The sequence below is a fragment of the Asparagus officinalis genome, chromosome 3 (genome assembly GCF_001876935.1).
Source record: "Asparagus officinalis chromosome 3, Aspof.V1, whole genome shotgun sequence".
Lineage (NCBI taxonomy): Eukaryota > Viridiplantae > Streptophyta > Magnoliopsida > Asparagales > Asparagaceae > Asparagus > Asparagus officinalis.
This window is the reverse complement of record NC_033796.1, coordinates 32,585,330-32,601,356: the sequence shown is the minus strand read 5'-3', so window position 1 is coordinate 32,601,356 and position 16,027 is coordinate 32,585,330. Positions and strand designations below refer to the sequence as shown.

At 38.8% G+C, this 16,027-nt stretch overlaps 1 protein-coding gene across 1 annotated transcript; it reads right to left on the bottom strand.

Moving 5' to 3' along the window:
• Window positions 326-14,768, bottom strand: LOC109834906. The gene is made up of 4 exons (XM_020402922.1): window positions 14,670-14,768; window positions 1,062-1,250; window positions 627-773; window positions 326-502 (listed from the first exon to the last, which is right to left on the bottom strand). Exons 1-4 carry the CDS (start codon window positions 14,766-14,768, stop codon window positions 326-328), a joined length of 612 nt encoding a protein of 203 aa, XP_020258511.1.

Genomic DNA, 16,027 nt, shown 5'->3' with positions numbered 1-16,027 from the left:
TCTAAGTCTATTAGCGAGAATAATAGAAATTCAATTCTCCGTTTTCTTCTTTTAATTTTTCCACCAAACAACGGTCTTTGTGATTTTTGCCACATTTTTAACACTGTCCATCATGTCTTTGAATATCAGGACCTGTCCTCTGTACAAATTGCCCCAATCTCTGTACTGGAACTCCTGACCCCCGAAATGCTAGCTTCTTAAAAGGCCTAAAAGTTGACTTATCTTTCTGATTACTCTCGTCCCTGATTTGCTTCTTTTGGTCCCAGTTTTTGTTTGGTTCATTTGCAATCTTTTCTCCCTCACTTTCTTTTTCAGCCATTTTTGCTCACTCCACTGCCTCCTCAAATGTCTTTGACATAATAACTGTAACATTCTTATGGATTTCTGGCCTCAACCTATTCTCAAACATCTCTATTTTATCAAATTCTTCTACAACTAGCTCAGGTGCATATCGAGATGATTCATTAAACTTAGCTTCATATTCTTCCACTGTCATGTCACCCTGCTACAAATCCATAAGTTTCCTCTTCTTGCAAGACCAGACATACAACGGAAAAAAAAATTCTCCCTGAATAATTTAATAAATCTGCTCCAAGGAATATCCTTCCCTCAAGTGATAAACTGACCTCCTTAGTTTCCCACCAGATCTTTACATCTCCCTCCAGCATAAATGTAGCATAAATAACTTTTTGCTCCTCTGAACACCCTAAGGCTCTGAAGTACTTCTCCATTTTCTTCAGCCATTCTTGTGCCGCAGTTGGATCAGAACCTCCCTGAAAAGAGGTTGGAGATAACTTTTTAAACTTTTCAAAGTCATTGCCAATAGGTTTAGTCTTCTTTTGTGTATTTAGTGCTTTGCTCAGCTTCTCAGTTACCTTCGACTATTTTTCAAGGATCTCCATCTGCCTCTCCATGAATCCACTCTGCATCTCAATAAAACTAGTGAGTCCTTCAGCACCCCATTGAATTTTGGTAATCCCTCTCGTACTCATAGGAGTATAAGTAGTCATTCCCCCACGAGTTTTGGGTCCTGATCTTCCCCTAGCATTCCCATCAGGAACCTCATTTGTAACATTAGGGGACTCGATGTTTTGCCGACCTGCACCAACATTTCCACCAACCCTAGTCCGAGGACACCTACTCGATTGGGGTATAGTCGAAGATAGTGTAACCTCTGCATTAGCATCAAGTCTAGGAGAAGAGCGCCTCGCTGCAACACTAGAGCCTCTCTTCCCACGAGTCATTTCAATCTAACATTACCAAAAACAAACATGTTTAGTGCAAAATATTCATCGTATTAATTATCATTAAATTAATTCATAACATCTTCTTTATCACAAGCCTAAGTAATTAAATAATATTTTCATGAAACACATACACTAGACATGCTTTAAACTACCCAGACTAAGCATTTTACCTTTAAGAAAACAAAACTAAAGAAATTATGTGATCCATGGCTCTAAGCTTATATACCCCTATACCAGAAATTTGATCTGATAATGTTCATATTATCCTCGATCACACTTCAAAATAAATTATCATATTTCATCATTATTATTATTTCCTCTAACTCTAAATAGGACCTACAGCCTAGGCTTTTATACCAATCTATCACGACCCTAATTTTTGAACCTAAAAGGAATATTGGAGTTAGACTAAACCTGTGAAAAGTCGGACTAAACCTGTGAAAAGTCCTCCAAAAATATACATTCATTAAAAGACCATCAAAATAATCTCTTCATTAAACTAAAACCAACAATAAATATTCTCTTTAATCTCAAAAGTCAACATTAATCCAATTAACTTGATATAAATAAATATTCCTCAACTTGAAATAAAACTCGACCTAAAGAAAAGAATCTCATTATTACAAAACTCTTAATTTATCAACTAAACATCAAAGACTTTATTTAACCTTCACCTAGAAGACAATAACAATCTCAAATTTTATTCATTGCTCCGGTCTAAGAATTTGAAAAATCATCGAGCAATTCCACCTAATCCCGAGTCTAAAGAAAAGAATAAAAATAACACAATGAGTTCACAACTCAATAAGTAGATAAATTTGTACATTGAACACTGAATTTGCAAAATTTTGAATATTTTGACAAATGATAAGCAAAATATAAGAATGATAGAGAATCATCAATGAACTCTTATACTTGATGTAAATATTTAAGAAAACTTAAAAACTATAAAATGGAAATAAGCAGGCTATGTCTCAATGTGGTTAACACTTTATACTCTGGTTGCCTCAGTAAACCCCACAATTATTAAGCATGTGGTTCCGGGATGGTGAGACCCAAATTTGGGCTCTTAGCGCTAAAATAAAACCTCATAGAGGTACGTTGAGCCATGTTTTGCCTATATCCGACATATACCCGTATATTAACCCGAGATGCATATATTTTTAAGAAAATGAATAAAGTTCATAAAACCAAATACTTTATAAAGAATTGCCAAAGACCAACTAGTAGCGAAACCAACCACATTTACATCTCAACTTACTACTATATGAAAAGACATGATTATTAAGAAAGACTTATACCAAATATCCATGTGCGTCACCTCCGAATCAACATTTAACATGTGAGTAAATCACACAAAAGGATATAATTCATCAAAAATAAATTCGCATATAATGTAAAACCCCGTAAATTTGAATATTTTATGATAAATATGTTATATGGTGAAAAATAATATATTTTGAAACCCCGTAAATTTGAATATTTTATGATAAATATGTTATATGGTGAAAAATAATATATTTTGATGTTTGGATATGATAAGAATTGATTTGAGATCAATTCAATGTATATTTGTGAAAATATGAGTGCAAATGCACAAAACATGCACAAAGGCCAAACGAGTAAAAATCTGGGAATAATGACCAGTTATGAGTTTTTATGTTTTGCACACCGATGCAGTTAGAATTTGGAAAAAGTGTAAAAGACCAAAGTTGTAGGTCTCTTTAACAACTTTCCAACAAGTCTTAGATCACCTCATTTCGAGGTCGGATGAGAAAGTTACAGCCAAAATACAGAAGGTTGTTTTTCCTAGTCAGACTAGGTTTCCTGGTTCGGGTCTAACAGGTTTGTTTCGGGTTTGCCTCTATAAATACCTGTATTTTTCACAAAAATTACTTTCTTTTATGATATCTAAGAACTCTAACAGCCACCAAACCCCCATAAACCCTATTACCACAGAACGATTGAGTAAGAGTATTATAATAGTATCGTTATTACACGTATCCGGAAATAGGAAGATAAAACCTATTTGCCGTAGAACGATTGAGTAAGAGTATTACAATACTATCGTTATTACATGTATCCAGAATAGGAAATTAATAAACCTTATTGCCGCAGAACGATTGAGTAAGAGTATTACAACAGTATCGTTATTATATGTATCCGGAATAGGAAAATAATAAACCCCATTGCCGCAGAGCGATTGAGTAACGAGCATTACAAAAGTATCGCTATAGTATAAGATGATGCACACATAGATAATTGATCAGTTGTAAGTTTTACTTCCCAAATAGATTGCCCGCGAGTAGGGTATTTCCTTTGAGAATTTGATACACCCGTAATGGACGACAGATATATTTGTTTTAGCTTAGTTGGTATCCTCTTATATTAGACCAGGTCACTCGGACGTAATTCGAGATGAGATGATTATTCTTTATGTTGGAGATTGGAGTATTTATCATTGATTATTTGTTTTTCATTCATAGAGAGTTATATGAATGATTTGATATATGTATGTACTGACTCTATTTTCTTATATACTCCTACCCCTTCCCCTGGGGAGAGGTAGTGATGATCTCGCTAGCGCTTTGACGCTCGTTGTTTTCCCCCCTTTCAGGCAGCGAGTCTGGCGCACGGAGAGTCGCAGGTTGATGGGACTTCCATGTCCATTTAGTTACTTATCATATTTTTGTAGTTATTGTAGAACTCCACATGTATTTGATTATTTTCAGAATCTAGATTGGTATTTTGTTTCATAGAGTTGAGAGCTATTATGAGACTTTGTTTATTCAGAATCTAGATTGGTATTTTGTTTCATAGAGTTGAGAGCTATTATGAGACTTTGTTTATGTGACTCGTTGTATTTGAGATTCAGTTCAGACTCAGAGATATGTCTATTTCATCCCAGTTAGGCTCATTATTGATTTTTCATATGCTTCTTTTGTGTACATTCGGTGTTGTTCTATTTTTATTTCTATTTTTGTCTGTCCGTACCTTCACCTATTTATTGTTTCCACTAGAGAGATAGTAATTGTGATGGTGAAACATGTCGTAGCATGGTGTTTGGTGCTTGGCAGGTTTGACAATCCGGGTTTCACCTGGGACTACAGCCTTGTATGAACCCTGGGGTGTCACAGTTGGTATCAGAGCTCTAGTTCCAGTATCATTAGGATCATTCCTGTGTCAAATTGGAGCTAGGATAGAGTTTCCTAGGATTCACGTATAGAGTCCGTTAGGAATTCCTAGAATGAGTGAGGACGATATGTACGTATATCTCAAAATTTCAAAAAAAAATTTATGACAATTCTTTTATATTGATTTAAAGTATTTGTGTGAATACTATATGTTATGAATACGTATTGTGATACGTTATATATATGTATATATGTTTGCGGTCTCACTTACTGTGATCATAAGCTCTCCTCTCGATATTATAAATATTGGAACGAGGATATGGCACCGTTTGCAGAAACAGAGACTAGCAACACTCGAGGAGGGAGTAGCGAGCCACATTACATTTTCTGGAGTTCCACCACCCGTTGTACCAATTGTACCTATTGAAGAGGTAATACTAATGATTATATTATCACAACCATTTGTTGATAGAGATACAGAGCAGGAGGCTTGGCTCTGTAAGAATAAGAAAGATGTAGGACACTGAGAACACCATAGTGTAGGACACATTGGATTCATATGCAGCTTATAAATAAAAAAATATGTGAAAATTCCTTAACATAGACTCAGTATCAAACCAAAGGTTAAATATATTCAGCACAGAGGATATCACCGGAGAATAGCAGCAAAGAATAGCTACGATTTCAGATTTTCATCGGGACAGTGAATATCACTTATTTGGGAAAATTTTGTTTACTTCTTCGACAAGCAGTTAGAGCTAGTTTGCTTAAAATAGTAAGATATGCCTATAGTTAATTACAAAATCTAGACTAGCATGATGGCAATGTCAAGGACAAGAGGCCTATTATGGGATCTAGAGGACCCCAACAGCGGGGTAAGGATTTTTACCAACAGCAATAAAGACATTACAAGAAGATAGCAAACATGATTTGATAATACCGCAGCAGCGCATGATTCGGGACACATGATACAATTATAATAAGATCGGACATAGAGCGAAGAATTATCGCAGTACACCAGCAGGAGACTAGCATGATAGAGATCAGGGCCAATAATCTTAGGGCAACAGTTACGGCTAGCATTGGAGGACAGATGTGCTACCGGTTATTCTGAGGATGCAGGGGCCTATAGGCCAGAATTGCGCTATTTAGAGTATTCATCAGTGTCAGATGGACCCATGTGTTTCACCGCCAGCAGCGTAGTAGGCGTCGGCCACCAACAGAGTTTATATAGTCGCGCCACGTGATCATAGTGCGAGCAGAGTTTTCATAGTAAATTCTTATCCAGCTTGAATCTTGTTGATTCAGAAGCTTCACATTTTTTTTATTTATCTATCATGATGTCATGATTAGACATCAGCTTGAAACGCAGCGTTTAGGCGTTCCATTATCAGTTTGTACTCCTTTAGGGGAGGTGTCCCTATTAGAGAGTATATGTAGGAGATGTGTCATCAATATGAATTTCGACGTCATTCTTAGTATGGAATGGTTATCATCCTACAATATCAGTACCGACTGTTTTGCTAAAACAGTACTCTTGTGAGTATTCGTTAGGATTGTATAGATAGTAGCAATCCCATAGGGTAACCAGAATGCGGAGTCATTTCTGACATACGTCGAAGAGGTGATGATACGGGATCGGGGTGCAGTTTTGAGCGAGACCGGAGTTATCTCAGTATATCAGGATGTCTTTCAGGACATACATATGTTTTCTCCAGTGAGAGAGATTGTTTCCCTGCATCGAGTTACAGCAGGCACTGTACCGATTTTCCGAGCACCCTATCATATCTTATGGCACCCGCTGAGAGGAGGGAGCTACAGACTCAGGTAGATGAGTTGTTAACTCAGGGCTTTATTTGTCGGAGTCATTTTCATGGGAGCATAGGTCTTCTTCGTGGGGAAGAAGGACTATAGCATGCAATTGTGTATCGATTATCGTGAGTTGAACAAGGTCATTTTCCGAATCACGAATCCACTATCGAGGATTTATGACTTGTTTGACTAGCTGCAGGGAGCGCAACATTTCTCGAAGATTGATCTTCGTTCTAGTTATTTCCAGTTGCGAGTGTGGTAAATGGATATTTCTAAAACCGCATTTTCTAACTCGATATGGGTCTTTTGAGTTCTTGTTATGCTATTTGGGCTGACCAATGCACCCGCGGTATTCATGGATTTGATGAACCGGGTTTTTCGTCCATGTTAGGACCAGTTCGTAGTCATTTTATTGATGACATCATTATCTTTTCGAGATTAGAGTCATAGCGCGAGCGGCATCCTCTATTAGCATTGCGGGGATAGCGGACAATCGAGATTAGAGGCATCAGTGATACGCTGAGTTCAGCAAATACGAGTTTTAGCTATAAGAGATTAAATTTTTAGGCCATGTCATCAGCAGGTGGGGCATAACAGTGGATCCAGCCATTGTTGAGGCTGTACTAGATTGGGAGCCACTAAGAACCATTACAGGGATTCGTAGTTTTAGTATGGTATGAGAGAAGTTCATTCAGGACTTTTTGAAGATTGTGATACCACTTACACACCTTACAAAGAAGGGTGTATAGTTTGCTTTGGGCACGGGGTGCCAGGAAGCCTTTAAGACTATTAAGGCTAGATAGACTACAATAACAATTTTGACTGTTCTAAACAGTGATACGAAATTTGTCATTTACGTGGACACATCATTAGCAGGACTACGAGGTGTTTTGATGCAGACCTGGAGGGTATGGCTTATTTCGCGACAGTTTAGGCGCATCGTAACAGATATACAGTACATCCATGCACAAGGAAAATGTACAAGGATCTGAAGAGGCATTTTTGGTGGAGTGGTATGCGCAGAGGGATTGTAGATTATGTGACTAAGTGTTATACCTGCCAACAAATTAAGGCAGAACATCAGAGACATGCAGGAACCTTACAGCTTTTACCCATTCCTGAGTGGAAGTGGGCAAATATTTCCATGGATTTCATAGTGGGGTTGCCTAAGTCAAAGAAAGGAAATGATTCTATTTGGGTTATAGTGGACATATTGACTAAGTCTACATATTTCTTACCAGTGAGGATGACTTATACGGCAGATATGTATGCGAGGATCTTCGTTCGGGAGATTGTTAGATTGCATGGAGCTTCGGAGACGATTGTATCAGATCGGGGCTCAGGCTTCACATCTTATTTTTGGAGGAGTTTCCAGGATGCTTTTGGCAGTCAGTTGTCATTTAGCAGCGTTTTTCACCCCCAGACAGATGGTCAGACCGAGAGGGTGAATCAGATCTTAGAGGACATGCTAAGAGCATGCATTATGGATTTTCAGGGTAGCTGGGAGGATCACATCCCACTGATTGAATTTGCATATAATAATAGTTATCAAGCTACCATCAGGATGGCACCGTATGAAGCTTTGTACGGGAGACCTTACAGATCACCTATATGTTGGGCAGAGCCAGAGGATAGTTTATTGATTGGTCCAGAGTTAGTTAGACAGACCATAGAGAAGGTGGCATTGATTCGAGAGTGCATTCTTACGGCACAGAGTCGGCAAAAGAGCTATGCAAATCAGAGGAGACGACCTTTAGAGTTCCAGGTCGAAGACTCAGTTATGTTGAAAGTATCACCGATGAAGGGCATTTAACGATTCGGTAGACGGGGGAAGCTTGCCCCAAGATTTGTTAGTCCTTTCAGGATCATCGAGCGTATTAGAGCTATTTCTTACAGGTTAGATATTCCAGCATCGATGTCAAGTATACACGATGTCTTTCATGTTTTGATGCTTAAGAAGCATCTGCGGGATGATGAGCAACAGAGAGTGATTGATTCACCAGAGATTGAGATTCAGGATGACTTGACTACCGTAGAGATTTCGGTATGTATACTTGCTAGAGAGAATAAAAAGCTTAGGAATAAAGTCATTCCATTAATGAAAGTTCAGTGGAACCGGCAAGGAGCCGAAGAGATTTTTTTGGGAGCACGAGGAGGATGTTCGTCGCGACTACCCACACCAATTTGGACATGTATGATGTTTATAAATTGTTATGCTTATATGCTTTGATAGTAGTATTTGTCTATGTTGTTTAGCCACATTTATATTTATCTTTAACACTAGAATGGAGATATTGTCACCTGATCCTTAATCATTTGAAACATATGGTATATACATGAGGGTTTCCTTGTTTGGATTATTTCGCTCGACGTACCAATTTCGTTTAATTAGGGATTTATAGGAGAATGTTTGCATTCTAGGTTGTTAACTTTAAATATCATTGTGCTAATACTATAAGATGGGTGTAGAAGGAATTCTTAATATGAATTACACCTTCTTATTGTGTTTTCCCAGTTTTTGAGCTTTGAGATGCGATTGTGGAATTTCGGGGACGAAATTCTTTTAAGGGGGGAAGAATGTAAAACCCCGTAAATTTAAATATTTTATGATAAATAATGATAAATATGTTATATGGTGAAAAATAATATATTTTGATGTTTGGATATGATAAGAATTGATTTGAGATCAATTCAATGTATATTTATGAAAATATGAGTGCAAATGCACAAAACATGCACAAAGGCCAAAAGAGTGAAAATCTGGGAATAATGACTAGTTATGAGTTTTTATGTTTTGCAGACCGATGCAGTTAGAATTTGAAAAAAGTGTAAAAGACCAAAGTTGTAGGTCTCTTCAACAGCTTTCCAACAAGTATTAGATCACCTCATTCCGAGGTCGGATGAGAAAGTTACAGCTAAAATACAGAAGGTTATTTTTCCTAGTCAGACTAGGTTTCCTGGTTCGGGTCTAACAGGTTTGTTTCGGGTTTGCCTTTATAAATACCTGTATTTTTTACAAAAATTCCTTTCTTTTATGATATCTAAGAACCCTAACAGCCACCAAACCCTCATAAACCCTATTACCACAGAACGATTGAGTAAGAGTATTACAATAGTATCGTTATTACACGTATCCGAAAATAGAAAGATAAAACCTATTTGCCGCAGAACGATTGAGTAAGAGTATTACAATAGTATCGTTATTACATGTATCCAGAATAGGAAAATAATAAACCCTATTGTCACAGAACGATTGAGTAAGAGTATTACAACAGTATCGTTATTATATGTATCCAGAATAGGAAAATAATAAACCCTATTGCCGCAGAGCGATTGAGTAACGAGCATTACAAAAGTATCGCTACGCAGAGCGATTGAGTAACGAGCATTACAAAAGTATCGCTATAGTATAAGATGATGCACACATAGATAATCGATTAGTTGTAAGTTTTACTTCCCAAATAGATTGCCCGCGAGTAGGGTATTTCCTTTGAGAATTTGATACACTCGTTATAGACGGCAGATATATTTGTTTTAGCTTAGTTGGTATCCTCTTATATTAGAGCAGGTCACTCGGACGTAATTCGAGATGAGATGATTATTCTTTATGTTGGAGATTGGAGTATTTATCATTGATTATTTGTTTTTTATTCATAGAGAGTTATATGAATGATTTGATATATGTATGTACTGACTCTATTTTCTTATATACTCCTACCCCTTCCCCTGGGGAGAGGTAGTGATGATCTCGCTAGCGCTTTAACGCTCGTTGTTTTCCCCCCTTTCAGGCAGCGAGTCTGGCGCACGGAGAGTCACAGGTTGATAGGACTTCTTAGTTGTCCATGTAGTTACTTATCATATTTTTGTAGTTATTGTAGAACTCCACATGTAGTTGATTATTTTCAGAATCTAGATTGGTATTTTGTTTCATAGAGTTGAGAGCTATTATGAGACTTTGTTTATGTGACTCGTTGTATTTGAGATTCAGTTCAGACTCAGAGATATGTCTATTTCATCCCAGTTGGGTTCATTATTGATTTTTCATATGCTTCTTCTGTGTACATTCGGTGTTGTTCTATTTCTATTTCTATTTTTGCCTATCCGTACCTTCACCTATTTATTGTTTCCACTAAAGAGATAGTGATTGTGATGGTGAAACATGTCGTAGCATGGTGTTTGGTGCTTGGCAGGTTTGACAATCCGGGTTTCACCTGGCACTGCAGCCTTGTGTGAACCCTGGGGCGTCACATATAATTAATATAATTTTATATGGAAAATATGTAGTGCACAATGTATAAATTCACCACTTACCACAAATCCGAAAGACAATCAATATACCACTCACGATGCCTCCTCAGAGCCACACGAAACTCCTAAAGAATGAATATAAACAATGATCAATACTATTATATGCCCTAGACTTATTGCCTACCAAAATATAACTATAAACTTTATCTTCTTTACTCTTATATCTAAACAATTATGCATTAAAATGCCTTTAGCCAAGGAATTTAAATGCGTGATTAATGATTATTTTATAAAACCGATTAAAGAGGATATGATCAGGTGCTCCACTATGGTATGGATTTTGTCCAAGGCCAAAATTGAAAAGTCAACTACCTAGTGTGTCATTGTCAACATCATCTATAATAAGATCTAAATAACCTAATACAAAAATTTACCACATAAAGCAATTACTAAAGATAGAAGTAATACCTCTTATACTTGTGTAACAATCATGACCTACCCTCCTACAATACAGATCTGATTAACTTTTTTTCTCTCCTTTTTTTTGATGTCTGAGTCTTTGCTGGAGATAAAGTTTGGGTAAAAGATGGAATTTAGGCGAGAGATTAAAGTTGGCTGTCTTTTATTAGAATGAGGTTGCAGGTAGCTGATCGGGAAAATGTGTTTGAGGTGGCGGAGGATTATGAAGCGCTGGGTTCTTTGCTTGGTTGAGGAGATGAAGAAAGAGGAAAATACCTGGCTTTTTCTTATAAGTCCTATTACTAATAGACGGGAAGAAGGAGAAACAGGCTGACGAGAAAAAAAGAAATAGTTTGGGTAGGGTTTTGGGTATTCATATAAGTCCTTTTACTAATAGAACCCTCTAACAATTTTTGCATAAAATTTAATCTACTTTTCCTTATATATATAACCAATAAAACCTACAATTATTACTTCGCCCCTTCTTGCATTTCGTGATCCTCCGTTTCAGGATGCCTTTTTCAGATAGCCGGGATCCGACGTTGATTTCCGATTGAAATGGTTGCTCCAGGTTTTAGGCGGCCCATCTGGTTAGTTTAGCTATCACTGCTGGAAGCCCCTGCAGTTGTTCGGCTGCGTACTCCCCGTCCGCGTATCTCAAACTAACCCTATTTCATTTTCCTTTCCTGTATCTTTCTTTCTATCCATAGGTCGGCTTCGTGCAGATAGATGTTCGCCGTGGGAGATTGGTGCTCCTTGAGGTATGCCTTTCCCGCTTGCTTCTTCCCTTATCTGTCTTTTCCATCCAGTGCCCGCACTGCGTCAGAAAATCTGCGTCTTCGATCTTTCTTCGCAACTTATAAATAAGTCGGAATCTTTCTCTCGGCTCATGCGGTCATTGATTCAGTCAGGGGCCTGCGTTCACTAGAAAGCCTACGCCCGTCCATTCCTTGAAAGCTTGATCCCGCCCCCCGCCTTTCATCTTGCCCTTGTTACGCAACACGCCAACAAAGAACCTTGGCCCTCTCGCTTAAAGGGCTATATTCGGTCGGAACCGAAGTCGTGTTTCTTTAGAGTCTATAGGTTCTTGAACCTTCTCTCATGGATTCCCTTAATTTCTCACCCAGAGGTCGGTCTTCTGTCTGATGAGAATAGGCTCAGGCTCTGTACAGCCATTTGAGTCTTTTATTATGGCGCGAATCCTGTTAAGCGTTAGAAAAATTCCGGTGCTTTCAGGAATCCCTAGTCAACACTGTCGAACGCTTTCCTCAGGTCAATTTTCACACACATCCTGCCAATCTCAAAATGTTGTAGTCCCTGAAATGTGATCTTAATGTTCGTCTTTCGAATGGTTTGGTCTTAGTTGCAAGCCTATGAGAAAGGAAGCCTGTTCAATCCACTGTCTTTAGAATATGAAAAAGAGAGTCGATTGCCAATTTCAGTCTATAGCTCTTCTAGCCAAAATCCTAAAAAACAGTCCTTCTACCTGCAAGCTAATTGGATATATGAGGAATATGGGTATGCTTGGTACCAAGCACAAAATTTATGCTTGGCAGTGAGGTGACATATTATCCTCCACTCATTTAAATGGGGGATCACATTCACATGAGTTGAATGTGATCCCCCAATTGAATGAGTGGATGGGAATGAGACATCTCACTATCAAGCATAAAATTTGTGCTTGGTACCAATCATACCCATCTCTCTCTCTCTCTCTCTCTCTCTCTCTCTCTCTCTCTCTCTATATGAAATGTGATCTTAATGTTCGTCTTTCGAATGGTTTGGTCTAACCATAATGTGATGATTGATTTCAATACAGTTGGCATAAAGAGAATAGGATAAGCCAGATTCTTCCTTTTGGGGAAAGCAGAGATGGAACGATTGATAGATGGTGTCCGTAGGGGCTATTCTCTATGGGCCCTTCAAGTATGCTTCTTTTCCTTTAGAGGTCGGGGAACAGTAGTAAGGTAACAAAAGATGGCACTAAATGCATTGGATGCCTTATCCGGATCTATCTACACTGTCTCAGCTCGTGCAAAGCTGTAACTATCTGAAGGAAGGGTACGGAGTTGATCCTCGCACCGAACTCTAAGCGCTAGTTGAACCTTCTTCGGTCTCTTTCAGCAACGGGGAGCTTTCTTTCTTAAAGATGGTCTTCGTTGCGCTTTCCTCTGAAAGTTATGCCCCAAACGAGGGCGCCCTAGCTAGTTCAAGTTCTCCAAATTGAAACTCGTACCCAAGACTAGAAGGGAAGGCAGGAGCGGTGTATAAAAGGAGAAAGCCAAAAGTCTAGATTTCTCGGGGGAAGCACTTCACCTGGACCGACATGGAACTGCATTGATTTCCTCACTCGCCGCTGGAACTAGCACTGGTTGGTAGATAGGAAATGCTAGCACTTATATCTAGTAGCCAGATAATAGTCGTGGAGCAGGCATCGGAAACTTATAACCCGCGGGAAAACATGGGCCAAATCTTACACACATACCCATAAGCATCTATTCTCATCAAAACAACTGTATCGCAAGCAGAGCAGAAGGCATAACGAGGAACGAGGGTACTCTCAGGTCGAAGGACAGCAAGAAGCTCTTTATGATTATCTAGTCTGGCTCTATGCGCAGGTATTGAGTGAAGAACTGCATCTATCCCACTGGTTGTAAGAAAATTAATAGTACGATATAGTGAAACTATAAGTATATTAATTTTTTATGTTAAAGGGATAAGCCTTCACCAGAACTATCTTTCTTACTTTTAGATCCACAGATATGCCATCAGATATGTCATCAGATCCTACTAATTTTGGCTTGCTTATCGTAAACTTGGATCGAAAGAAAAAATAGAAAGAGATCCCTTCCCTGGTCCGATATCGAAGCTCACCGCTGGCAACTCTCCCTCTTTCTCGCTCTCTGGCGGAAGGACTAGAGCTAGATACCCTTATCACTCAAAATGCATGATTGGGAATTAGGATAGGACGACTGAAACCTTTACTTTAGAAATGCAACTGCCTGTAAAGAAATTGGCTGGAAAAAACTCGGCTTGAAATCAGATATGCGGAATACCTACCCTTATCCTATAAAAAAGTCTTTTATTATTATTCATTCTTTATTATTAGATATTAGCCAGGGCTATATGCGAGTACAGGTATGGGACTAGAAACTCGCTGGAAGGGACCGTCTTCGTCTCGCCTAGAAATTCATCGAAGAGAACTGCCTTTATCACAGAATTTGACTTGCTTGAAGGTTCTGCTGTCTCTTCTCCTGCGTCTATCAAAACTGAGATTTTTTCTACTGGCTTGAAGAAAACTCCTACTGAATGTAAGGAAACCGGCACTTAAACTAGATAGCTGGGAATATAACTGGCCTTAGGACGAGATAGAACTCAAACTCGATGGTCTTTTTCTCGGGATTAAAAGATAGCTGCTTTCTTAAAAAAAAAGCTGGGGATTCCCTTTTTTCTGCTATTGGATATTGGAAAAGGCTTATCATTGAACTGGGACTATAATTGAATAAATTAACCTGCTTTGGCAAAAAAGCCTTCTTCTGGGTAAAATAGCTTGAATCCTGATAGCGTGAGAGACTCCTTCCCCTACTGATATCTCCCCGATAGTATACGCCGATTAGGGTATACACTAAACTAAAGTTATAGAAAGCAAGCCCTATATCTGCCTTATCCCATATATATACCTTAGCCGCCGCCTTATACACCGCTTTATGAAAGGCCCTATCCAAAGACCCGTAGAAAAGACATATCTCTAACCCGAGGAACCAACTACCCCTAGTGAAATATCTGCTTTTGACCTTTCTCTTTCACTGTATGCCAGGGACCTTATCTCAGGGTCAGGGAGATCAAGGACAGTCTTGTCGGGATCCATTTTTCTTAGCCTTGTTCTGAGCGTAACGGCACTTGTTAGAAAGAAAGTGTCCTAAAAGTCTGAATTCAGTTTTCCTTTTGACTTTATGTCTTATCCTAGTTCAGTTTAAGATCGATCTTAAAGTTATGATGAATGTAGTAGAAGTAAGGTAAGAATGATCGTGCAAGGAAAGATTACTCTTACAGGGTACTAGTTCTCTTAGGTCTTAACCAAGAGGATGAGGACCCACTCTTCCTTCATTTTCGTTTTTACGAGGGGGTAAGTGGAGCTCCCCCGTTAGGGAGAGGCGACCAACGTACGATCGACTGAAAGGAGAGGTATCTGCAGCTGCTGCCCAACAAGTTGAAAGGTTTTCTACAAAAGAAAAGATAGGAGCGAGCCAAAGAGCGAGTGAGGTCTACTCCACGTAGGCCAAGTCTTGCCTAAGCTCTTAAACCAGTTCCTCAAGGACAGGAAAGATAGATTCAATTAGATTTCACTCCTATCGACAAACTTGGCAAAGCAAAGAAGGGGAAGGATGCCAGGAAGAGAGGCAAAGCGGGCAATCGTCGGACAATTGTTTTGATGAAACTAAAAAAGAAGAGAAAGAGGGATCGAGATGTGGAACCGTCCCGCTATTCCTGACAAGCGGGCGATTCTCTTTGCAGACGATTCTCGGCATCAAGAGCAAACAGAGGAATTACTCTTAGGCTGATCTAATTCCTCTAAAACGTGGAAATGTTAGGTTGACTAATGCTTCTACCGTTACAGATATGCTTTCCTTTACATTGGTATAAGATCTTGACGCTCTCATGTTCAAACAAAATATTCTGTTATAAGATAAGGCAACCTAGGGCACTTTATTCAGGATGCGCAAGAATCCTATGAGGAAGAGGGAGAGAATCATCTTTCACTGGATTCAGTGCTATGTTTGCAATAGACGGTGCCGCTGTTGAATCAGATGTGGCACTTGAGTTAGTGGCATATAGATAATATTCATATGCCTCGAGAAATAGAAATTTTTTTTTTAATAGACAGATTCGATGAGAAAGGAATTAATTCAACAAAAGCAAGGGACTGATTGCCCTAAGGCAAGTTTGACAGCATCCGATTTTGTCCATTTCCATAACTGACACTAGGATTGGTCTTGCGCTTCGAAGGCAAGCGCTTAAAAGCTCCTCACCTCAATGGCACATGTTTGCGACGAATAAGCTGTTAGAAGGACAAATGCCAGGAATGAAAGCGGAAAGACTGATAGGAGAGAGATCAATGCCCTTAAC